At 36.7% G+C, this 26,410-nt stretch overlaps 2 protein-coding genes across 2 annotated transcripts; one reads left to right on the top strand and one right to left on the bottom strand.

Moving 5' to 3' along the window:
• The first annotated feature begins 1,202 nt into the window (after positions 1-1,202).
• Positions 1,203-4,790, top strand: LOC130935324 (ras-related protein RABC2a). Its single transcript, XM_057865021.1, has 7 exons — positions 1,203-1,413; positions 1,487-1,731; positions 2,025-2,093; positions 2,303-2,368; positions 2,994-3,115; positions 3,922-4,050; positions 4,392-4,790. Exons 2-7 carry the CDS (start codon positions 1,593-1,595, stop codon positions 4,500-4,502), a joined length of 636 nt encoding a protein of 211 aa, XP_057721004.1. The 5' UTR covers positions 1,203-1,413; positions 1,487-1,592; the 3' UTR covers positions 4,503-4,790.
• A 4-nt stretch (positions 4,791-4,794) lies between these two features.
• Positions 4,795-6,933, bottom strand: LOC130935323 (ras-related protein RABE1d-like). The gene is made up of 8 exons (XM_057865020.1): positions 6,697-6,933; positions 6,289-6,361; positions 5,962-6,062; positions 5,786-5,851; positions 5,609-5,706; positions 5,450-5,512; positions 5,274-5,366; positions 4,795-5,184 (listed from the first exon to the last, which is right to left on the bottom strand). Exons 1-8 carry the CDS (start codon positions 6,773-6,775, stop codon positions 5,092-5,094), a joined length of 666 nt encoding a protein of 221 aa, XP_057721003.1. The 5' UTR covers positions 6,776-6,933; the 3' UTR covers positions 4,795-5,091.
• Between the last annotated feature and the right edge of the window lie 19,477 nt (positions 6,934-26,410).

The raw sequence follows: 26,410 nt of genomic DNA, 5'->3' as shown, positions 1-26,410 counted from the left end.
TGTCGGTTTAGAACTATACTTGTAACGGATATTTATATGAAAATCTTTACCGACATTTTTCCTCCGTCAATACTAAAGATTAGCTATTAGCTAGTGAATTAATTATTCATATAAAGATATATTAGAATACACAATATGCAACAAATATGTGTGCTATATTCAAATGGATAATTAATTTGGCGGTTAAATTTTAGTGTATACTAATATTTTTTTTACATTTTTGTGTGAATGTTACAGCAATGTTAAAAAGTTTAATTATTTTGAAGAGGAGAATGGAACAATGGACGAGAGGCAAGAATCAATAAACAGCTAAGTATAACCAAGTGGCAGCTAGCATTCCCTTATTTTGGCAGCATAAGAGGGAACAGTAACGTGTTATAAATGATTAAGTGGAGAGACAAAAGCAATAAGATTGAAGGTTGAACTCATAAACCAAAGTAACTTAATTACCTCCATTTTGGTTTGTTTGTTTGTTTAAACAATAAATAAATAAATAAAAATGCTTTGCTTGGACCAGGTTGAATAGCATTGCTTTCAGAGAAAACCACACCAATCCAATCCCTTCACCGCACGTGGGGACAGCAACCTTGTACTCCTTAAAAAACGGCACCGCATAAGGCTTGGAACAGAAGAAAGAAACCAAAACATGAGATGAAGAAGAGAAAAAAAAAAGTAACAGATCTAATCATAAAAGAAAGAATATATACGTTGGTCTATGTTAAGTATTATTTTTTTTAAATATCTGTTTGCTCATCACAGGTGATATTTTTTCCTTTTTTTTTTCTTGAATTCAAGCAAAGGTTGCATACTTGTGTATGATCCTGACCTGCTAACTTTAAATTTTGCTGCGGTCATATTTCAATTTTTCCTTCCCTTTTATTCTTAAAATTTTGGTAAATACTATAAAGTTGACACAATGTTTTAGATATTATTATTTTTAAAAGAAATAATTAATTATGAACCTACAAAAGAATTGAGGACTGAAATTTCTACTTATGAAAGATGTTAATATCATCAAATATTGTAAAATTAAATATTTTATTATTAAAATTTTCAACGTTTAAATATTTTCATGACAAAAAAAAAGAAAAATGACGTTTATTTTTTTATGTATTGGTATAATTTTTGTGTAATACTCAATCATTGAATTTTATAATATTTTTTAAAATTGTGGGAACATGATAATATGCCCGCATTGTATTGTATATTATAATATACAATATAATGGGAGATATTGTCAATATAAGAAAAACGTATTGTCTTGCTCCATAGTTTTAAAAAATACATAAAATCCAATGAGAAAACACCAATTTTTTTTGAATATTTCGTTATTTCCTTATTTCCTTCTCTCTCATAAAACAGCAAATAAATGAAACATGTTACTGGAGTTATGCCCCATTGCATTTTTTACAGGTTAGCGTTGCATTATTTGATTAATTTTTCTTTTCTTTGGCTTCTCTCAAACACACCCTTTTTGCTATTTCAGGCTTTCTCTTTCTCTACTTTCTTCCTCCTGAACTAGCACAAGTTCCTTTCACTCAACTTTTTTGGAGTCAGTGACAAGCACACACACATAATCATTGTGTCACAGAATGAGTTCATCCTCAGGCCAGAGCAGTGGCTATGATCTCTCCTTCAAGATCTTGTTGATTGGTGATTCTGGTGTTGGAAAAAGTAGCCTTCTTGTTAGCTTCATTTCCAACTCTGTTGAAGATCTTGCACCAACAATTGGTGATTTCATTTTCATTATTGTCACTACCTATTACCCTTTATTTCTGTTTGTTCATCATGAAGAAAAAGACACTGTTAGTATTTAGCATTGTCTCATTCTTGCCCATCTGTCATTTTCACTGGCACTATTGAAGTTTTTGAGTGTCAAATTTGTGATTTTCAATTGAGTTTCAGTTGACAAGTTACATTGCATTTATTATGTCATTGTGCATAAGTTAACTGCTCTATAAATCTATAAACAAATTGATTTGAGGTTTGAGATGATATAATTTTTAATTCTATGATATCCTCAGGTGTTGATTTTAAGATCAAGGTGTTGACAGTGGCTGGGAAGAGGTTAAAGCTTACAATTTGGGATACTGGTAAATTATCGTACTTCAAATCAAATTTTATGCTTCCGTTTCTTGAACATCAGACCTTAATTTCTAACAGAAAGTAAATTGGGTTCAAAGTTTAGACAGATAAAGTAAAATGCCCCTAAGAATCTTTCTTTTGAATGGATTGTGGATTGACATAAATGAATAAATTAAAGTGAAGATATTGACTTGAAATAACATGACATCTATTGCAGCTGGGCAGGAAAGGTTTAGGACTCTAACGAGTTCTTATTACAGAGGAGCGCAAGGAATCATTCTCGGTAAATGCTAAAATGATTTATATATGTGAAAATTTTCAAATTTAAAACTTGTTTTGTTGATGCTCTTGGCATTTCTTAGAATAGAAGGATGCTGGATACAAAACTTCAAAATTTAGAATTTATTAGGAATTACAATATTTATTTGAACCCCGGTGGAAAGCAGTATTAGGGGGTTGCTTTTAGGATTTTGAGTTAAATATATGTAGTAAATTAACTTATGTAGTGACAACAATTATCAGTAACATGTGTAGGCTTTTTGTTTGAAAATCCAACCATGGTTTTGAGGTTTCCAAAAAAAAGCCTCCTCCATTTGTTCCTGTTCAAGGTCTCCTTCCCCTTCTTCAAACTCCGATTCCTATAATTAGGCCTTTACAATAGCAACCAGGGTAAGCAGTGTCTCCTCAAGTTTGCTTCATAGTTTGCGACAGCAACATATTTTATCCTATTGTGTTTTGTGTTTATTTTTGGCATTAAGAATTTGTTAAGCTGATGTTTTATGGGGTTATTGAGATCTTTCCGGAACCATCAGTTTGTAAGATAAGATATGCATATGCTTAAGTTATGTTATTCAAAGCTTTCTATTTACAAATTCCTTTGAGCTTTTTTCCCCATTGTCTCTGTTAAGTTTACGATGTCACGAGGAGAGAAACCTTCACGAACTTATCGGAAGTGTGGTCTAAGGAATTGGAACTCTATTCAACTAATCAAGATTGTGTGAAGATACTAGTTGGAAACAAAGTTGACAGAGTAAGTCCATGCTTTTACATTTTACTATTGTGCTTGATAATATATCTAAGTAAGCTGGTTGAGAAATTGGTTAATGGAATACCATAAGATTTTTGGTTCTGATCTTACTATATTCGGGTACAACAACTAAACCTTTTCCCATTAGATGGGATCAGCGACACAGATCAGATAACATCTCCTGTCAAAAATTATATCTACTACTAGACCAATATAATCTGAATTTCTTATTATTCACTATTAAGGTCACGGGAAATAAGAAGTCTTGTCTTCCATATGCCTAAATTATTTATAATCTAAATTTCTTATTTGTCTTCTTAGGTTTCATAAATTATTTTTATTTCGTTCTGCTGCGAATTTTTATAGAAAATCTTGTGTTCTTACTTTCATAGAGCTGATCTGTATTCTGTAACAGTAATCCAATATTCTATCATTGGAACAATAAACCATCATCATTTCAAGTTTAGCAACTTCTAGTTATATCCCAAAAGAGTTAGGACTAACTTAGAAACCAACAAAGATTGGCACAAAACCTTATCTACCTATGGTTGGTGTATATGGACATGCCTATGGTTGAGTGATCATCTGAGAAAGAAGTGTGAGATAAGGGGATGAAAATTGGGACAGAAAGTAGTTTCTGATATTGAATGTCTCGTGTTCTTTCTAACTAAGCCATTAACCATAAACCTCATTTCAAGACACATACATTAGATTTGCATTTGAAATTTGAAGTCTATATTTCCTTTTGAGGACTCTTCTTTTGACATATTTCATTCACTGACTTCTTCGATTTTTTTTCTCTATTATAGGAGTCTGAAAGGGCTGTGAGCAGAGAAGAGGGTTTAGCTCTCGCCAAAGAGTTGGGGTGTTTGCTTCTCGAAAGTAGCGCTAAAACTCGAGAAAATGTGGAGCAGTGCTTTGAGGAACTTGCTCTAAAGGTACAGTTTTAGATATCTGGCTCAGTGCTGGTCTTCTTTAGGTAATACATAGTTTAAAGCATAAACAACAAAAAGTTAAGATTGTCCTATTAAGTGGGAGCGGCTATATCATAGGCATTTGTTCTAAATAATTCAATGAACATATTTGGGTACATAGCATTTACAGCTGTTAATGCAGAAGTACTAAAAAAATGATTGTTACCTAAAAGTGACTTAAAAAAATGCTAAGAAACGAATGAAAATTGAAATTGCATGCATAAGTGGAAGGGAAAGATCAACTGCTGTGTAATGCCTTTTTACTGCACAATCCTGACAAAAAATAATATGGCACCGTTTCATAGATAATGGAAGCTCCTAGTCTTTTGGAAGAAGGATCAACATCAGTTAAAAGAAATGTTTTAAAGCAGAAACAGGAACCCCAAGCATCACAAAATGGTGGTTGTTGCTCTTAAAATCCTGCGTTTGTATACACTGAGTTCTCTAGCTAGCACATCTTGGACAAATCCTGTACATGTAAAGCTTCTTCTTTAGTTTCTTACTACTGCGCTGTGCTGCCATTGTTTGTTTCTTGCCGAATTACTTGCAATATCAGAATGGGTTTAGGGTTGGCAACAATGATGCTATTAGCTTGTGTAAATGTGTTTGCCTATGAATATCATTTATGTGTTACTCCCAAGTCCGAAGTCTTTGATACTGCAATTGCAGATTCTTGCAACTAAGTGCACTTGTTTCCAGCTTATACAATTTTAATGAAATAAGGGTACTTTATTGCATCACTAGTTTGTACACAATTTCTGAATTAAAATTCTGTAAGAAGTATTGCTCCAATCAATTCCTGCAACAAACTTATCTAATATATATATACTCACAATTTTAAGCTATCTAAATTTATCTAAGCAATCTGTCAAGCTACATCAAATCTGAGTCCTGGAGAGGTTTCATCCAAAAGAATCTTGGGCAAAATTATGATATGAATAGAAAACCATTTGTTTGCCTTTGCAAACGATGAACAACACATTTCACATTTGACTATTTGAGAACTCATAAGCTGCAGCATGCTGGTATATGCGACACGGTTGCTGAAGCAGTTGAACCTCTTGTTTGTTCATGTTTGCCGATCTTAACAGTTTGAGGCTGCGCAACAAACTTAAAAGTCAGTACTCAATAGTAGCAAAGAAAATCAATACTCTGATTCATAAAGATAGATGAGTGCAAGGATTTACCTCTGGTTTCGGACCACGATCTGAAAGTCTATGCTTTACCTCTCTTGAGATGGAAAGGAAGATCTTCTCCACATTTAAATTTGTTTTAGCACTCTGCTCAGAAAATTTTCAATCATGAAAAGTGAATAAAAAGAGCTAGTTTATTTTGCATAACAAATTCAATGCTAATTACTAACCGTCTCAAAAAATTTGATACCATATTCATTAGCCAAAGCCTGGCCTTTTGATGTTGGGACAACCTACAAGAAACCCTTAGAAAAATCAGATGCAACAAAGCATGCAATGATGCAATGATATATGCTTCCAATTCCAAACAAGTTTCAGTGATTGATTACCCTTTTGCTCTCATCCATGTCAGCTTTATTTCCCACTAATATTCTGTTAACATTGTCGGAAGCATGCTCCTCTATGTTCCTGATCCAGTTCCTGATATCTACACCAATATTAAACTATAGTCATGAATATGAAATTTGCTATTCTGTTAGGTGAAAGAAAATGAGACAGTGCAATACTTTCAAAAGATGACTCATCTGTTATATCATATACCAGCAATATCCCCATGGCCCCTCTGTAATAAGCTGTAAGAAAGCATAAAGAAAGTTAAATAACCATACGTGCATGCGTACATAGTTAATCCATCCACGGTCATACAACTTTATCTCAAGTTTCTTATGCCGATGAGAGTTACCAGATGTTATTGTTCTGAAACGTTCTTGACCAGCAGTATCCCATATTTGCAATTTGATGCGCTTCCCATCAAGTTCAACTGTTCTAATCTTAAAGTCAATCCTGAAAGAAAGAAAGTCTTCAATATATTTCTCAAGACTCACCAACCAAACCCATCAAGTACATGCAAATCTTTTCCAGTTTTTCTCAAACAACAACTTGTTCATTAACTTTTGTTGCTTTCTTTAGCACATGTAATGCAATGCCTTAATTCCATGAACTATTAATTCGTACTGTTAACAACAAATGCTGCCTCCTAAAGATGTTAGTTTCATTATATTCCGCATACCCGATAGTGGTGATGAAACTTGTAGTAAAAGTATCATCTGTGAAACGTAATAGTAAGCAACTCTTTCCTACTCCTGCAGGTTTAGTCAATAGCTGCCAAGTGAAACAAAACTTAAAAGCACATATATACATATGCATAACAATATAAAAGAACTGTTTATAGCAGAAGAAAAAGCATATACATGAATTGAGAAACTTCTTTTAAGAATGAAACAACTCACAGAAAATTTTGACTTATATAAGTTTTTATAATTAGCAAGCAGTAGTCCAGGTATAGAACAGAACTTGAAGCTAACAAATAAAAAATGAGAAATAAACATGAAATCCCCGAAGTTGAGATTGGTGAGCATATTGAATGACAAAAAAAAATGGGTGTAAAGAAGCTAAGGGAATTAAGATGATGACTTGCCGCTATCGCCTATAAGAAGAAGCTTGATAAGGTAATCATAGTCAGCACGAGACCTTGAAGGTGTAGGAGGAAGAGCCATGTCTCTCTTATGAGACAATATCAGACAGAGTCACAACAAATAACAAAGAAAACCAGCATATATATATATATATATATAACAAAAAAAAAATGGAAAAGTGTGACAGACTGTGTTGTGCTGTGCTGCAGCGCAAACGTTGGATAAGGGTTGTTATACACTACATAGCAGCAAGAATATGTCATTTGTATTTATTCGTTTGTTGTATTTAGTAGTCGAAGTAAGGTATAAACATAGAGACAGTTATTATAAACATAAAGAATGTGTCTTTGATGTTGAAAAATATGAGCAAGACAATGTGTTGAAAAACAAAGAATTGTTCTATATATACATTAAAAATTAGTCATTATATATTTATGTGTGTATATATATTATTTTATATATTTTTAAAATTAAATAATTAATTATTAGAATAACCAAATATTTTATGATAAAATAGTCAAACTTATTGTAATAAAATAATCAAACTCTTTTTACGAATATACTAAATATGTATTATTTTACAACAACTACTTTTATGTAAATGAATTTAATATCAAAATAAACCTACCAATAGAAATGTCATTTTTCTAATATCGGTTACATGGGTGCATAGGCCCACAGTGACCCCTCTGCCCTCATTTTTTACGATGCTTGTCCTTGTATTCTTATGCTGCATTATGTTGCCACCAATGCCATAGCCAGCTGTACTGTGTTCCATTATTATTGCTCTTTTGTTTGTGTTTACGTTATTATGATTCAAAAGTTAAGTTGGGTTGCTGTACGGTGTTCTTTTCGCTTGGTCCTTTCTACTTTGAGCTGATAAATTCTCCTTCCTCATTAATTCGTATCCACGTAAGATATATAATAAGCATAGTTTACTAAGTAACCAACAAGCGTCATGTCACGATATGGCCGTTGGAAAAAATTGACATAAAATAACGTGTACATTAAAATTATTTGTCAAAATTAATTATTAATATAAAATATATATTAAAAAGAAATTAAATTACATATATTTATATATAAATATATTAATAACTAATTTTAATATACCAATAATATTTTTATAAAATAAATTATAATGTTCCTTACGCACTTAGAAGTTGGCAAAATCATATTCATAAATGAAGAAAGAAACTTAGTTGCAAGCATCGGGATTTAGAAATAGGTTACTAAATTATGATAAAGTGAACTAACTAATACACTTAGAAGTTTTCTTTTAAAACTAAGCTTACACAAAACCGTCCACCTATATTCGAGTGTTCTAACCAAACAATGACTAGCTAGAGTTGTATTTTGTCATACCACATTTTAAAAAGGTGAATTCTATTCAACTTCTCTAAAATAACCATAGATGGATTATTTTATAATTTATTATTTGAGACTTAAAATGATATAATTTCTTAAAATATTTAAACCCCACCCTTATTAATTGAAGGCTGAAGCACATTTCTACTCCTCCATTCTTTTCTCATCACTTTATCACATAGCATCCTTACCAGCATCGTCATTGCATTTGAGACAAGAAACGTCGACGTCGTCGTCATCTACTGCCCTCTCACGCAATCTCTCTTTCTCCAGTACATTATATTTTACCAGGTCGTTGAATTCCATCGCCCGTAACTTCTCTGTCCTTCCCAGGGTAGTCAGCGCCTCTTTCAGTCGTAGATCACTCCTTACCCACATAATTGATGGTTAATTTGGTTATTAAATTTTTTATTAAAAAATATATCTTTATTTAATTACATGATGTAACGTATATTTATATGTAAAATATAATATAATAAAATAAATCTATTTCGAGTACTTAAGAGGATAATTAAAATAAGGAACATACAAATATAAAAGTAAAATTTGTACTCTAAACAAGTAAACATATCTTTTTTATCATACATAAATTATTTAAAAAATAAATAAATTATTAAAATTAATAACACAAGTTTTAAAATGATAAAATCCAACATTCTTGCCGTATTTTTTATAGTATTTTTTAATTTTTAATTTATTAGTATTTTATTATTTAATTAATTATTAAATAAATTATTTTCATGAGAAATATTTTTTGTATTATCTTAAAGAAGAGACTATTATAACACTTTAAAAATAACGTAAAAATAATATTTTAAAAAAATATTTAACATTAAAATTTTTAAATGAACAATAAATTGTATAGATATTTAAGAGATAAATATGAAATACAAGTCTAAAGTAATCTTAAATATCTATATAATTTATTTTTGTATTTAAGAATTTTAATATTAAATATTTTTATTTAAAATATTATTTTTACGTTATTTTCTAAACTATTATATTAGTCTCTTCTTTAAAATAATACAAAAAATAATTTCACATGAAAATAATTTATTTAATCATTAATTAAATAATAAAGTAATAATAAATTAAAAATTAAAAGAATAAAAATACTATAAAAATACTTATAAGAAAGTTGAATTTTATCATTTTAAACTTGTGTTATTAATTTTAACAATTTATTTATTTTTTAAATAATTTATGTCTAATAAAAGAATATGTTTTCTTGTTTAGAGTACAAATTTTACTATTATATTTAAATGCTCTTGATTTTAATTATACTTTTAGGTACTTTGAATAGATTTATTATAGTATATTATATTATATTTAACATATGAATATATGTTCTCTCATGTAATTAAATAAAGATATATTTTTTAATGAAAAAATTTAATGACTAAACTAACCATTAATTATGTTGGTAAGAAGTGATAAAGAGCGATGAATGAGAGGACAGGAGATGGCAACGACGTCGGCGCTGGCTAGACTGAAACGGATGGCGAAGTTATAAGGGATGGAAATTCAACGACGTAGTTAAGGGATGATGCACTGAAGAAAGAGAGATTGCATGAGAGGACAGTAGATGGCGACAACGTCGGCGCTTCTTGTCACGACAAAAACGGCGATGCTTTGAAGTACCAAAGTTATGTCATGAAGAAAGAATAGAGGAGTGAAAATGTGCTTTAATTAACGGGAGTGGAGTTTTGATATTTTAAGAAATTATACGATTACCCATCTCAAATAATAAATTGCAAAATAACCCAACTATGGTTAAGATAATAACCAATTAAAATATGACACATCATGAAGGGTAACTTACATGTTATTTTAGAAGGAATTTGGTAGAATTCACCTTTTAAAAATAAGAAAAAATAGACAAAAATAAACTTGAAAATTCATGAAGTGGTCACAATCGCATCCAAATTATTTAATGAATCATGCGCATACGTTATTTGTTTGTTTCGATGGATACATTTATCTTTTTGGCCATGGGTGTGTGCTTCCGTTAGTTTTACTACACATGTGGGAGACTTTGGTCCATAATGACACTATTACTATGAGTGATGTGTCTATTTCGTTGCCATATAAGATAAAATCATTTTAAGATTAAAATTTTAAGTGAAATTAAATATAAACTCTTTATCCTTTTATCTCTAAAAATCACAGAAATTCTAGGAACCCTAACAAAGAACAAAGACCCTGGCTTCACCTCAGGAAACAAAGAGCCCCATATCCTTATGTTATGGTAGTGCTTTTAGCGACGAATCTTTTTTATTGAGGATCAAGAAGAAGAAAAAGAATTAGAATCTAGGCAGATTATTTTTTCGATGTCTTCTGTGGGAGGTAATTTGTCATCTTGCCTTGCTATTCGAAATTGGATTTAGGCTTTCATCCATTTCTTTCTTTCCCTCCTTGATCTATTATAAACGTGTAAAATGCTCAGAGTGTTGAATGAAGGTGTGAGTATTTTGTATGGGTTGATGAAGCTAAAAGAAGTATCAGAAATATGGGACAGGAGGAAAGGACTCAAGAAAGTCCATAAAAATAGTCATACTCTAAGAAGATTGACCACACTGAGGCCGTAACTAGGGGTGTGCATGGTTCAGCTTTTATATAAACTGAACTAAAACTGCACTAAACCATTTTAAATGGTTTAGAAACTGAACCAAACTACTTTGTAACATATGAAACTGGTTTTAAACCAGTTTATAATACAGTGCACCAGTTTAAACCAGTTCATAAAAATAAAATTGGTTTTAATTAAAAAAACCTGTTTAAACTGGTTTATAGGCTAAAACTAGTTTTTACACCCTCTCTCCCCTTCCCCTCTCTCTCTCTCTCTCTCTCTCTCTCTCCTTCCACTCTCTCTCTCCTATTTTCTCTCCATTCCTCTCTCTCTCTCTCTCTCTCCCCTACCCTCCCTCCCTTTTTCTCTCTCCTCTTTCTCTCTCTCTCCCCTTCCCCCTCTCTCTCCTCTTCCCCTCTCTCTGTCCCTCTCTTTCTCCCCCTTCCTCTCTCTCTCCCCCCCTTTCCCACTCTCTCTCCCTTCTCCTCTCTCTCTCTCTCTCCCTCTCTCCCTTCTCTTTCTCTCCCCTTCCCATCTCTCTCCCCCCTCTCTCCCCCCCTCTCTCTCTCTCTCTCTCTCTCTCTCTTTCTCTCTCTCTCTCCCCCTTCCACTCTCTATCCCCCTCTCTCTCCCTGTCTCGCTCTCCCCTTTTTTTCCTTTCTCTCCCCTTTCCTCTCTCTCTTTCTCTATCTCTCCTCTTTTTTTCTCTCTCTCCCTTCTCCTTTCTCTCTCCTCCCTCTGTCTTTCTCTCTCTTCCTTCTACTTTCTCTCTCCCCTCTCTCTCTAAATCAAAAGTTGAAAGAATCATAAAATATTCACATACTAATAAACTAAAGCATGGTCTTACTTTTTGTTCAATGACAACATTCAAAATATGATATAATATGACACTAACCTAAATGAAGTTAAAATAAACTAATTCAAATCTAACACAGTTTTGGCCCATTACAATATTCTAATCATCTTCAAGAGAAACAAGCATGCCAACATTTGTTGAATAATTTCTCCCTACATAAAAAAAATATCTCATTAATTATAGAAAACTAACAATTAGTAACAAACAAGCAATAAGAAAAAAAAAGTATATTACCTTGTTCAGCTTTTTCAATCTCTTCAAAATTTCAATTAGTCCAAAAGGGTCATCTATTACCCAATCTTGAGTGCATACAAGAGCTTCCACCACATATGGTGTCAAGGAGCTCCGATAAGGGTCAATAATCCTTCCTCCTGTACTAAACGCACTCTTAGAAGCAACTGTAGAAATCGGTATGGCTAAAACTTCTCGAGCCATACGTGCAAGAATAGGAAATCGGGTTGAATTTCCTTTCTACCAACACAAAATATCCAACTCTGCCAACTTGTTTCTAGGCTCGTAATCTTCTTTCAAATATCTGTCAAGTTCAAATTTAGCGTTTGAATCATGTTCAATTGACTGCAAATAAATATTCATGATATCATCTTCACCCTCTTCATTGATCATTGCATCTTGATTACTTTGAGATTCATCTTCTTTGCCTTGGTAGTGATTATAAAGGGAATTCAAGCAAGTAGACAATTTTGACTTGAGTTATCCTCCCTTTTCAACAGCAAATGACTCATCCAAAATCCAATTACAAAATCCAACTTGTGACATGGATCAAGCACAATTGCAATTAACAACAACATGTTAATGACATTTGGAGTTCCCCTATTGGTGATTGGCGCAGACGTGTATATAATGCTGGGGAACAGAAGTGATGTTTTATCATCCAAACGCATGCGCAAAGGACGCGTGCGCGTGAAGAGCATTCATGGCGCTACCGTAGCGTTTAGTCAATGAACGCTGGCAAAGGACGCGTACGCATATGGTACGCGCAAGCATGGTTGAGGCAAAAGACAGTATCGATGCGCACGCATGTAGTACGCGCACGCGTCGATGGTGAAAAGTGCAAGGGACGCGCACGCACATAGGACGCGCACGCGTCGGTGAAAGATCGCTACGTTCACTTTGAGAATACTACATTCACCTGATGGTGCATGGAAGTACCATTTCTGACCCACTTCATCAGAAGGCCAAAAAGCCCACTCCAAGGATTGAATGACTGAATTAGAAAGTGTATAAATTGAAGAAGATTTGATTTCAAAAGGGAGCTTTTCGGCATATTTTCTTCTTCACCTTTTCTTTTAATTTTCTTTAGAATTTTAAATCTGAGTATTATTTTCTCTTTGTTCTTCATCTCCTTCTGCATTTTTCTTTTCTTTTTGGTGTTAGAGCCATAATGAACTAAACCCCACTTTCATTAGGGGAGGAGCTCTATTATAATTCCAATGAATCAATGAAATTATTTTTCTTCTCAATTCAATTTTGTAGCTATTAGGTATCTTCTATTTTGATTGAGAATTATTCACTCCGGAAGGAGGTTTAATTCAATTAAATGTAGGTGTGAGCCTTAGAAGGGGAATCACCTTCATTAGAACTGAAACTCTATCCTTCACTACTCTCTTGATCAACACTATTCGGGAGGAATTGAGATCTTGAGAGTTAGTGTGGCTTATGGATGAGAGATATGTGTTCTAACTCTTCTCATGACAATTAGATCAAGGTATTGGCTAGATTGATTGTGATTAAAGAGCTTGGATTGCCAAGAAATTGGGATCCAATCAATTTTAATCCGCCATAGATCTATGAATATGATTGAGAAAGAGGTTAAGACTCAATTGATTCATGAAGGATTGCAATATCTCCAATCCCTGATGAATCATTTCCTTTAAATTTTCTCTCACTTTAATTTCTCTGCACTTGCTGCAATTTATGTTGTCTAGTTCTATTTTGATTCCCAAAACCCAAATCCCTTTATTATTCATGCAATTTAATTTTCCTTATTACTTAATATTTCTGCACTTTTAATTCCTACACTTTAAGATTCCGTCATTTACTTTTCCTACAACTTAAGATTCAGTTCCCTTTAATTTTTTGCACTTTAAGTTTCAGTAATTTACCTTTCTTGCCATTTAAGTTTCTGCTATTTTACTTCCAGTATTTAAATTTCTTGCACTTTACTTTCTGTCAATCACAAATCACTCAAATTATTACTTGTTAGCTTAATTAAATTCATCACCCAACTAAAGTTGCTTAATCTAATCAATCCTCGTGGGATCGATCTCACTCTTGTGAGTTTTACTACTTGATGCGACCTGGTATACTTGCCGGTGAGTTTGTGTGGAATCATTTTTCCCTCATCAAGTTTTTGGCGCCGTTGTCGGGGATTGATTTAGATTAATAATGATTAAGTAAGATGATAATCTAGATTAAGCATTTTCTTTTGTTTTTACTAAGCACACTAAATGTTTGAGATTTTGTTTCTTCTAACTTTAAACTCACTCTAGCTACAAAGTGTCCTATTTTTGTGTTTCCGGTTAGTTTATGTTTGTATGCCAGGTGGGAAAAGTGGGTGAATCCACCTCTTTTGATTTTAAACTAGAGAGAACATTCTTGAGACTGAGAAGAGAAGCAAGAGGGAAGGGAGTTGTTGGAGAAGAATCAGAAGAAGAAGATCAAGAGATGAAGGGTAACATACCTAATACTCCTCAGGATGTCGCCAACAACAATGGCCAACCTCAGAGAAGAGTTTTAGCCTCCTACACTATCCATAACCCAAGGAATTGTGGGAGCAGCATCTTAACCTCCAATGTCCATGCTAATAACTTCGAACTCAAGCCTCAATTGATTACCCATGGTCCAGAACAATTGTCAATATGGAGGAAGTGCTGCGGAGGACCCAAACTAACACCTCTTTATGTTTTTAAGGATTTGTGACACTATTAAAACCAATGGAGTCCACCCTGATATCTATAAGCTCTTATTATTCCCATTCTCACTGAGAGACAAAGCCACACAATGGCTAGAAACCTTCCCTAAAGAAAGCATTACCAACTGGGATGATTTGGTTAGCAAATTCCTAGCCAAATTCTACGCCCCTCAAAGAGTCATTAAGCTAATAACTGATGTGCAAACCTTCAGACAGCAAGAAGGAGAATCATTATATGAAGCATGGGAGAGGTATAAAGCCTTGATTAGAAGGTGCCCAGAAGGAATGTTAAGTGAGTGGGTTGAACTTCAAAATTTCTATGAAGGCTATCGATGAGTTCAAGGAAAGCCTTGGATTATTCTTCAGGAGGATAATTGTAAATGAAGAAAACTGCTCAAGAGACACATGATCTTATAGACATGGTGGCCAACAATGAGTATTTCTACTCCTCTGAAAGACAAGCAGCCCCAAGAGAGGCGTGTTTGTGCTTGAAGGAGTTGATACAATTGATTCGCTCGGAAACTGTCTCTCAACAAATTTCCTACCGGCAAGTGCACCGGATTGTCGTCAAGTAAAAACTCACTGTAGAGTGAGGTCGAATCCCACAGAGATTGGTAGATTGAGCAATGTTAATTGGAGAATTACGGTAGTTGAGTGAAATCCAAGTTGAATTGGGATTGCAAAAAGTAAATTGGTGGGAAACTTAAATTGCAAGAAATTAAATAACAGAAATTAAATTGCAAGAAATTAAATGACAGAATCTTAAATTACAAGAAATTAAATGGAATGGGGATGAGCATGACATTAAAGAGGCAGAATGTAAAAGAATGGATAAGATCAGAGATGGGGGATTCATTTGGTTTTGGGAGATATTGAACTCTCCGAATCAAATCATTTTCATCTCTTCCTCAATCAATGCATTCATTGACATTGCTTGGCAATCTTAGATGATTGGATCCCAATGTCTTGGCTCACCAATCCCTCTAAGCATGAACAATTGTCCAACGTCTTGATTTACTTGCTCATGGGAAGAGTTGAAGTTCGGTCACTAACTATACCACACAAATTCATAGCTCAAAGTATAGGTAGGATTACATGTCACTATATCCATCCAACCCCCAATCTAATCCAATGTGAGAAAGCAATTCTAGCATGAATTCTTCATCCCTCTCTCAAAGATCCGAAGAATTCTAATAATGGATAGCTTCTCTCTCAAGAAAACTATCTAATTGAAATAAGACCGAAAGCTTTCTAACAAAAATCAAGAGAAAAGAAAGGAGAAGAAGATGAAAACTACTATTGATCCATTGAATTACAATAGAGCTCCCTAACCTAATGAAAGGGGTTTAGCTGTTCATAGCTCTCAAAATGGAAATTGGAATTAAAAGATACATTCTGAATTCCAAAATGAAAAGTAAAAAATAGAAAAATCAGAAAAAGGTCCTCTCTAACTCAAATTTTAAGCTATTCATACAATTTCTTCTATTCATCTTCAATTTCTGAATTGGACTTTTGGCCCTGATGGAATTGGGTTGAAAATGGCTCCAATTGGTTTCCGGTGCTGTTGAGAAGAGATCTGTTTGATTGTGAGTTTTGATGCTTCACGTTGGAGTCAATGTTTAATGGCTAACGTTGACTCAAACGCCATTTAGAACAATACCAGAAAAACCAGAAAGCTTGCTGTCATTGGTGTTTGACTCAACGTTTGAAGGCCAACGTTCTGCTAACCCACGCGTACGCGTGCTCACGCTTAAACGTGAAATATGAGATTTTGCTTTTTCATGCATACGCGTGCACCACGCTCACGTGTGAAGGCTGAGATTTTGCTTATTCACGCGTACGCGTGCACCACGCTTATGCGTGAGTTGCCCTTTTTCTAATCGATGCGTACGCGTCACTGACGCGTACGCGTGGATTCAAGTTTTTCAATTCCAAATTCTGGCTTGGCATCGCGGATGTTGGAGGCAACCTTTGAGGCAACGTTGGACCTCCAATGTTCGCTTTGTGACGCGTACGCGTGGATGGTCAATGATGACAAGTCATCATATACCCATTTTTCAAGCTAATTTCACTTGTTTTGTTAGCATTTATGCACTTTCTTGCATCCTAAGTAAGTGATTTGGAGTGAAAATGCATAACTTCTATAAATCAAGCAACCACTATGAAATTAATGATAAATCATGAGGTTTAAGCTAATTTTAATTGCATTTTAATTGATTTATAAGCCTCTTGAATTTAGTGATACTTTGAGTGGTTGTTTTGGTTTATTTTAGGAGAAGAAAAGAAAAGAAAATGAAAAGCGTGGCCTAAGAAGCGTGACACAAGAAAAGGAAAGCGTGGCCAAAGAGAAGAGAAGCGTGCCGCAACTCACAGTGGAAGCAACCTTGCCCTCCACAAGGGCAGACTGCCCTCTAGGAGGGCAGCATCAAGTGACCAAACAAAGAAAAGGCAACCTTGCCCTGCCCACTCCAAGGGCAGAGCACAAAATGGTGCCTTGGAGCAAGGAGAAGCAAACTCTGCCCTGCCCTTGTGGAGAGCAGGAACGGGCTCCATGAGGAAGAAAATCAAGGAGAAAATATCAACTATGCATGCTACAAGGTTCGAACAAAGAACCATGAGGAAGCCAAGCCTTGAGACCCACTACCGTGCCAGGAAGCCAAAAAAATAAAATAGCGTGTTTGCACTCTCCCAGGATCGAACCCAAGACGTGAAGGAAGGACCCTGCCCTGCCCTTGGCGCGGGCAGGGCAGCAATTGAACTAGGCGCACCAACTTTGCTTCCTGGCGCACCAAGAACGCTTCCTGGCGCACCAAGAACGCTCCCTGGCGCACCAAAACCATTCCTGCCCTGCCCTTGGCGCGGGCAGGGCAGCGTCCCACGCACCAACATGCATCGCGCGCACGCGCGCGTTCCTCATCTGGCAGCACCAAGCGCACGCATGCCTCACGTTCTGGCGCACCAACCTTCCCGCCCTGCCCTTGGCGCGGGCAGGGCAGCCTCTGGCGCACCAACCTCGTGCCAAATGCGCACCACGCAGCACCAAGACGCATCATGGCCGCACCAACTCCAAGCACCAAGCATCAATTTTCTGCCCTGCCCTCCACAAGGGCAGGGCAGCCTCCTGGGAGTGGATTTCATGGGCCGGAAATTCAAATTAAATTCCCATTTTAATTCATTTCTTCACCAATTCAAAAGCCCATCCAAACCCCATTATCCAAGAATAGAAAGTGTATAAATAGTAGTTAGTTTGATGTAATTAGGACCTTTATGCTCACTTTTGAATTTTTACTTTTACCTTGGCTTTTGAATTTTCACTTTCACATTCCTTTGGAGCTTTGACTCTCTTGGAATTGTTCTTGAGAGAATTGGCCGAGACTTCAGAGGATCAAGGGAGAATTGATTGATCTCCTTCCTCAATTCCCTTGGGCAATTCTACTCTTCTGTTTTCTGAGTTGTGGATGTGTGAAATTGGGGAAATTCTGTCCCAATTCCCATTCTAGCTCTGTTTAAAGTTGTTTTCTGCATAATTCACTTTGAATTCTGTTCTTCTATTGCTTCTTCTTTCATTTTCTGTCAATTGCTTAGTAACTTCAGATCTGGGAAGGAAATTGGGTTTTAGGCTCTACTACCTAAGCCCTTGGGATCCTGAGATCACTTTTGGTTCTTCTGTGAACCTTTACTGCACTTTAATTTCCTTGCTGTTTAAATTTCTGTTTGCTTCCAATTCAATTTCTGCTACCTTCATTACTGCAATTTACTTTTTCTTCGTTTAGATCCTGAAATCCCATTCCTCAATTCCCTTTTACATTCAAGCAATTTACATTACTTGCCATTTAAGTTACTGCAATTTACCTTTCTTGCACTTTAAGTTTCAGTTATTTAGTTTCTTGTTCTTTAAGATTCTGCAATTTTTCTTTCTTGCTCTCCAATTTACTGCCCATTTCCCTTTCCCCCTTTACATTTACTGTCATTTACTTTCTGTTAAACACAAATCACTCAACCAACACTTGATTTGCTTGACTAAACCACCACTAAGCTAAAATTGCTCAATCCTTCAATCCCTGTGGGATCGACCTCACTCTTGTGAGTTATTATTACTTGATGCGACCCGGTACACTTGCCGGTGAGTTTTGTGTTGGATCGTTTTCCACACATCAAGTTTTTGGCGCCGTTGCCGGGGATTGAAATAGATTGACAATGATTAAGTGAAGTGGAGGTCTAGATTAAGCATTTTTCCTTTTCTGTTATTCTAACTCTTACTAACACATTAACTGTTTGAGTTTTTGCTTAAACTAACCAACCAGAACTTCATTCTAGCTACAGATTGAAGTTCCATAGTATTTCTGGGTTTGTGTGTTCATTGTTGTGTTTGTATGTCAGGTATAGGAAGATCCTCTACTACCCACTCTGAGATTGATCAAAGGACTCTTCGGAGAATAAGAAGAGCTGAAAGAGGGAAGAATATTGTTGGAGAAGAAGAAGAATCTGAGGAAGAATTCCAAGATATGGAAGGAGATACCAATCACCCAGGAGGAGGAGCCAACAATGACCAACAGAGAAGAGTCTTGGCTTCATACACATTTGCAAATGCCAAGCACTGTGGGAGTAGCATTCTTCCTCCCAATGTCAATGCAAACAACTTTGAACTCAAGCCACAACTCATTACTCTGGTTCAAAACAATTGTTCTTTTGGAGGAGGGCCTTTGGAGGATCCAAACCAACATTTGTCTACTTTCTTGAGAATTTGTGACACAGTGAAAACAAATGGTGTACCTCCTGATAGCTATAAGTTGCTTCTCTTCCCATTCTCTCTCAGGGATAAAGCAACTCAATGGCTAGAGACCTTTCCAAAAGAAAGCATCAACACTTGGGATGACTTGGTGAGCAAGTTCCTTGCCAAATTCTACCCTCCTCAAAGAGTCCTAAGGTTGAAGACAGAGGTTCAAACATTCACTCAATTGGAGGCCGAGAGCTTATATGAAGCATGGGAGAGATACAAGGCTCTATTGAGGAAGTGTCCACCAGAGATGTTCACTGAGTGGGACAAGCTACAAAACTTCTATGAAGGCCTCACTCTTAAAGCTCAAGAGGCTCTTGATCACTCTGCCGGAGGCTCTCTACAACTCATGAAAACCACAGAGGAAGCTCGAAACCTCATTGATATGGTGGCCAACAACCAATATTTCTTTGCTCATCAAAGACAACGCCAACCATCACAGAGAAGAGGAGTCATGGAGTTGGAAGGAGTTGATTCAATCTTAGCTCAAAACAAGATGATGCAGCAACAGATTCAACAACAATTTGAGCAAATGGCTAAGAGAATTGATGGCTTGCAAGTGGCAGCAGTGAGCACCACAAGCCAACCTCCAACCACTTGGGTGCAAAATGAAGAAACTCAAGAGGAGCAACAACAAGAGCAAGTTCAATACATGCACAACCAAAATCCTGGAACAAATGAAGTCTATGGTGACACCTACAATCCATCTTGGAAGAATCATCCCAACCTCAGATGGGGAGACAACCATAATCAAAACCAACAACCATGGCAAAGAAACACAGGCCAAAACAATTGGAAAAACACAAACCACAACCCCCAGCCAACCACTAACCAAAATTCATACAGAAAACCACAAAACAACTACCCAAATTCTAACCAATACCCACCCAATAACCACCCAACTAACCAAAACACCTATCCTCACCCATCAACACCCCAAAATCAACCCACCTCACAAGACTCACAGAGAATCACCCATCTAGAACAGCTCATGGAAAAACTGATGAAAAACCAAGAACTGACCACCAAGAATCAATAAGCTACCATGAAGAACTTAGAGAGGCAAATTGGCCAAATCTCTAAGAAGATCTCTGTTGAGAAACCATCAAGTTCACTACCTAGTGATACCATTCCCAACCCAAAGGAAGAATGCAAGGTGGTGCAACTGAGAAGTGGAAGGGTGTTAACAGAGGGTAACCAAGGAACAACAAAGAAGCTTATGGAGAATAACAATGAGTCAACAAAGAATGATGAAGCCATCAACAAAGACACAATAAGCAAAAATGCTCCAGAAAAGCTCACAGAAGAAGATAACAAGCCACAGAATCTGAAGAAAGGAAAGAAAATCATGGAGGAACCAATTCCAGAACAGCATCAAGTGGTGAAGAGCTCAACACCACCACTACCTTATCCACAAAGATTCCACAAGGAAACAAAGGACCTGCACTTCCACAAATTTCTTGAGACTTTCAAGAAATTGGAGATCAACATACCCTTAGCAGAAGCTTTAGAGCAAATGCCCCTGTATGCTAAGTTTCTAAAAGAGCTCATCAACAAGAAAAGGGATTGGAATGAGAAGGAAACAGTGATGCTTAGCGAGGAATGCAGTGCACTCATTAAAAAGGGACTCCCTCCCAAGCTTGAAGACCCTGGAGGTTTCTTCTTGCCATGCACTATTGGGAACTTATTCATTAACAAGGGGATGTGCGATCTAGGAGCAAGCATAAACCTAATCCCATATTCTCTAGTGAAAAAGCTTGGCATAGAGGAAGTGAAACCAACAGAGATGACTTTGGAATTGGTGGATCAATCAATAGTCCATCCTAAGGGGCTGATTGAGAACCTTTTAGTTAAGGTTGGCAAGTTCATCTATCCGGCAGACTTTGTAATCCTAAGTTCTTCAGAAAATGGAAATGACTCCATAATACTTGGTCGACCATTTTTGGCCACTGCTAGAGCCATTGTGGACATAGAGCAAGGAGAGTTAACCCTCAGGATGCATGAGGAAAGCATCGTCCTGAAAGTCTTTCCGGAAGAACAAAGGGATGAAGAAACAAGCAAAATGAGTGATGATCCCCTTCCAAAGCAATCAACTGAAAAGGAATTGGAACAGAAAAACAAACAGATGCAAGAAGAAAAGGGGATTCACAAGGAAGCAGGGGTGATCAGCAGAAAGGAAGGCATCACAACTCAAGTAACTGCCAAGAAGGGAAGATCAACAAGCAAGAAAAAGGTGAAGAATAAGAAAAAGGCTCACAAAGGGTGGAAGAACAAGAAAATCCCAACTGAAGGATTTTCTAAGGGTGATAAGGTGCAATTAATATACCAACAGCAGGGAGCAGAAGATTATTACACTGTCAACCAAATTCTTTCTCTTGAGCATATGGAAATTGAGCATCAAAGCACACAGAGAAAGCTGACAGTGAGAGGTGACAAATTGAGACATCACCAGCATCAACCACCTTAAAGGGAGGTCAATGTCAAGCTAATGACAATAAAAGAGCGCTTCATGGGAGGCAACCCATGATTTAAAATTTCTGCCTTCTCTTTAATAAGCTATGATTTCCTGAGTATGATTCTGAACCTTCATATTTGATAAATGCACATTTTATAGCATAAGTCAGAGTTCTAAGTTTGGTGTCCCTTAAGGTACACTAAATTTTAACTTTTCAAAAAGAAAGGGAGCCATACTTTTTAGAACATATGCATAATTCATTTGAATAAAGCATATGACCAAACACTAAGTTTGGTGTCTGCAAGTGCAACAAAACTCAGAATATCATTTACCATTTATGGAATCAAAAGCATACAAACAGGAACATACGACACAATTATTTTTAAAAGAAAATGTCAATTGTGAAAAATGGTTGATAGTTGTTCGGCCATTCCCTTAATAAAAGAATAAGTTTGGTGTTCACCAACTTTCAACATCTTCAATTAAGGGACACAATTGACCATAAAAATATTTTTTCTTAATAATACACAAAACAAAACAATTCTTTCTCTTTAATACAAATTAATTGCCAACAACCTTATTAATGATCTAAGGCTAGCTGCTTTGATTCATGCAGGAGAAAAAGATTAAGACAAGCTCAAGGAGGGGCCACGGCTAGGAGGAGCTATGTAAGGGAGGTCACATGTGCCTAGGAGAACGTGCTCATGGGGAACAAAATCTGCATGCATGCAACATTGGACACCGAAGTGCATGCAACCAATGGGAGGAGAATCCTCGTCAAGCCTCAACCATGCATGCAAGCCGTCCATCTCATGCATTCCTTGAAAGAGCAAACCAATCTCAGCCCTTCATGAACACTCACGGTTCCTTCTTCATTCATTCATTGTGGTTTTGTTGAAAAGCTTGGAAACATGGCCTATAAATAGCCGTTGCACCAACACGGCCTACACACTCTCCTTCAAACCACTTTCATGTGAAATCAACATATTTCTTCCTTACCTCACACATCAAAACCGAACCAAAGTTCACCCCAAACACAACACATATTCCTTCTACTCTTACTTCCTCTTTCTTTTCACTTCAACCTTCAATGGCCTCCTCAAGCTCAAAAAGAAGGCCCGAAAAAGAACCTATGGTAGCCGAACCTATGGCAACCGAACCCCCATCATTTGATGCAAGAAGGTTTAGATCCCAATTCCATGAAGGGAGATATCATAGGTTCATGGAGGGGAAGAATGTCATCTATGAGAAAGGCCTTGATTTGAGGGAAGGAGAATACCCCATCATGAAGCAAATTACAAGAGAAAGAAGATGGGAACTCTTGTGTTCTCCTCTGACTGACATCAGTGCAGTAATGATTAGGGAGTTCTATGCAAATGCTGCCAAAGAAAACAAAAATAGTGCTCCCTACACAAGCTATGTCAGAGGGGTTGAAGTGAGTTTTAGCCCTGCTGCTATCACAAGAGCTCTCAAGTTGAGAACCATCACCTATCCAGAGCTTAGCTATGAGGCTAGATTGCAACGGGAAAACAATCCTGATGAGATCCTGCAAGGAATATGCATGGAAAATACAGATTGGGAAAGAGATTCAAAGGGGGTTCCAAGTCACATAAGAAGAATCAATCTTACTCCTGTGGCTAAAGGATGGTTTGAAATAGTGAGGAGATCTATTCTTCCTACTGGAAATGCCTCTTGGGTCACAATCAAACGAGCTCTCATGACACACTGCATCTTGCATGGGGGTGAGATCAATGTTGCACAACTCATAGCCGACAGCATTCAAGAAATGGCAGATAGCACAAGCAAGTCAAAAAGCCTTGGACATCCAAGCACCATCCAAAGGCTATGTAACAGAGCTAATGTCATTTTTGAAGATGAGGACACAACAAAAGTGAAGGTAGGAAAATGGATTACCAAGAAGAGCATGGAAGGAATTAATGAAGAAGAAGATCAAGAAGGGGTAGTAGCTCCTAGACAAAGGAAATCACAAAGAGAGGAAGGACGAAATCAGGCTTATGATGCCATAGATATGAGCCAATTGCAAAGATCAATTGAAGAGTTAACTCAGCAACTCATGCAGGCTCAACAAGGTCAGAATCAACTCATGAAGATCCAACAAGGCCGAAATCAAGAAGGCCAAGTGCAATATCTAGAGCCACAAGGCCAAAATCAGGAGGGCCAAGAGAAATATCTAGAGCCCCATCCTAAATTCATGGAGCAATTCTTGAAAGAAAAAGAAGAACAAGAAGCTTGGCAGCATCAAATGGAGGAGAAGCAAGAGAAATGGCAACAACAAATGATGACTCAGCAGCAAGAATTTCAAGCACAAATCCTTGAAGGACAAAAAGAGCAATACAAAGAATTCAAGGAATCATATGATAAGCTGTATTTCAGTCAAGCTAAAGCATCGGAATATAGTCACAACCTGTATCAATGGAAGAATGTTCATCATACCATAGGTGAAGTTAGACACGTACAAAGAATGGAGTATGATGAAAACATGCAAGCAAGGTTGGAGTACTTGACTCACAATTTGCCAACACTCAATCCTGAGATCAAGCCATTTGAGCAATGCCCTGAATTCTTAGTCAAACAACAAGCAAAATCTCGTCAATACACTGAGTCAACCTTTAACACATTGGAAACTTATGGGCTCAAAGGACTCATAGATTCTGTTTGGGCTAGAAGATGTCCTGGAGAAGAGATCCAAGATTACTCCAAAACAGGAAAGAGAAAGAAGAAGAAGGGAGAATCAAGCAGCAGCCATGACCATTAGAAGGTGGCAAAGTTCTTTCATACTTCCTCTTTCATGTCTTTAATAAGGAGATGCATGTCTGAAACATGATATGCCTCCACCAATTATTTTCTTTGCCTTATGCATTTTCTGTTCTTTGCTTTTCATTTTAGTTAGTTAATAATTAGCTAGAAAAATGATGAGTCTGCATAATGCTTGTATCCATCACTTAGCTTTAAATATTGCTTTGTCTCCCATATGCTTGAATAAAAGAGTTTGGTTTGAATTGAAAAGTAAAAAAATCCAATGTTGCATGAGTATGAATGGAAGTTGGTGGTGGCACATGTGTTTGATTAAATGCATAACTCATGAAATAAATGTTGCATAATATCATTCCCATTCAATTGTAAGTTAGCTTGCTGTTACAAAGACTCCTATCAATAATGAAACAACCCTTGGTAACAAAAACAGAAAGAAAAAGGAAGGAAAAAGCCAAAATGGCAAGAAAAAAAACAAAGAATAAAGGTTGGACACCAATGGTTTGAACCTTAGGACCAATGCCTGTGGTGTTCTTGTACTGAGATCTGCTTGGATGAGTAAATTCTAAGGGGTATTTTGAAACCCGGTCACTTAGATCAACAGATTTGGGATGGCCAATTGAAAATCCACAATAAAGAGCAACTTAGATACAAAGCACTTAGTGATCCAAAGAGATGCTGGGCATCAATGATCCTAGGAAGAATTAGTAAGCTAAGTGTCTGTGGTGGAAAGATGTTGAGCAAAATAAAAGAAAATGAAGCCAAAGGCTAAGCTGCAACATTTAACACCAAACCTCTTAAAGAATAAAAAGCTTGTTAAAGCATTATAAGCCAAGAAGAGTTAGCAAGGGAGTGAGTAAAAGGTGAGTCTTATAACAGCAAGTTTAGCAAGCCTTTGAAGAAAGATATGTATTATGCAGCAGTAACAATAAGTGAGTATCATTGTCTGCATAAATGCCCCATAAATTGAAGTTCTGCTATCTGCATAATAAGGATTTGTGTTCTTTTCTTATTCATATCATTCACTCTTAGTTTGATGCTTGCTTGGGGACAAGCAAGGTTTAAGTTTGGTGTTGTGATGACAAGTCATCATATACCCATTTTTCAAGCTAATTTCACTTGTTTTGTTAGCATTTATGCACTTTCTTGCATCCTAAGTAAGTGATTTGGAGTGAAAATGCATAACTTCTATAAATCAAGCAACCACTATGAAATTAATGATAAATCATGAGGTTTAAGCTAATTTTAATTGCATTTTAATTGATTTATAAGCCTCTTGAATTTAGTGATACTTTGAGTGGTTGTTTTGGTTTATTTTAGGTGAAGAAAAGAAAAGAAAATGAAAAGCGTGGCCTAAGAAGCGTGACACAAGAAAAGGAAAGCGTAGCCAAAGAGAAGAGAAGCGTGCCGCAACTCACAGTGGAAGCAACCTTGCCCTCCACAAGGGCAGACTGACCTCTAGGAGGGCAGCATCAAGTGACCAAACAAAGAAAAGGCAACCTTGCCCTGCCCACTCCAAGGGCAGAGCACAAAATGGTGCCTTGGAGCAAGGAGAAGCAAACTCTGCCCTGCCCTTGTGGAGAGCAGGATCGGGCTCCATGAGGAAGAAAATCAAGGAGAAAATATCAACTATGCATGCTACAAGGTTCGAACAAAGAACCATGAGGAAGCCAAGCCTTGAGACCCACTACCGTGCCAGGAAGCCAAAAAAATAAAATAGCGTGTTTGCACTCTCCCAGGATCGAACCCAAGACGTGAAGGAAGGACCCTGCCCTGCCCTTGGCGCGGGCAGGGCAGCAATTGAACTAGGCGCACCAACTTTGCTTCCTGGCGCACCAAGAACGCTTCCTGGCGCACCAAGAACGCTCCCTGGCGCACCAAAACCATTCCTGCCCTGCCCTTGGCGCGGGCAGGGCAGCATCCCACGCACCAACGTGCATCGCGCGCACGTGCGCGTTCCTCATCTGGCAGCACCAAGCGCACGCAT

This window comes from Arachis stenosperma, chromosome 6 (genome assembly GCF_014773155.1).
Source record: "Arachis stenosperma cultivar V10309 chromosome 6, arast.V10309.gnm1.PFL2, whole genome shotgun sequence".
Lineage (NCBI taxonomy): Eukaryota > Viridiplantae > Streptophyta > Magnoliopsida > Fabales > Fabaceae > Arachis > Arachis stenosperma.
This window is presented reverse-complemented; position numbering and strand designations above follow the sequence as displayed.

Bases quoted from the DNA above. Each gene is read 5' to 3' on its own strand.
- LOC130935324 (XM_057865021.1), top strand. From the start codon at position 1,593: ATGAGTTCATCCTCAGGCCAGAGCAGTGGCTATGATCTCTCCTTCAAG. The intron at 1,732-2,024 runs GTGATTTCATTT...TGATATCCTCAG, and splicing joins AGATCTTGCACCAACAATTG to GTGTTGATTTTAAGATCAAG. The intron at 4,051-4,391 runs GTACAGTTTTAG...ACCGTTTCATAG, and splicing joins TTGAGGAACTTGCTCTAAAG to ATAATGGAAGCTCCTAGTCT.
- LOC130935323 (XM_057865020.1), bottom strand. From the start codon at position 6,775: ATGGCTCTTCCTCCTACACCTTCAAGGTCTCGTGCTGACTATGATTAC. The intron at 6,063-6,288 runs GTATGCGGAATA...TCTTTCTTTCAG, and splicing joins AGTTTCATCACCACTATCGG to GATTGACTTTAAGATTAGAA. The intron at 5,513-5,608 runs GTAATCAATCAC...GGTTTCTTGTAG, and splicing joins ACATGGATGAGAGCAAAAGG to GTTGTCCCAACATCAAAAGG.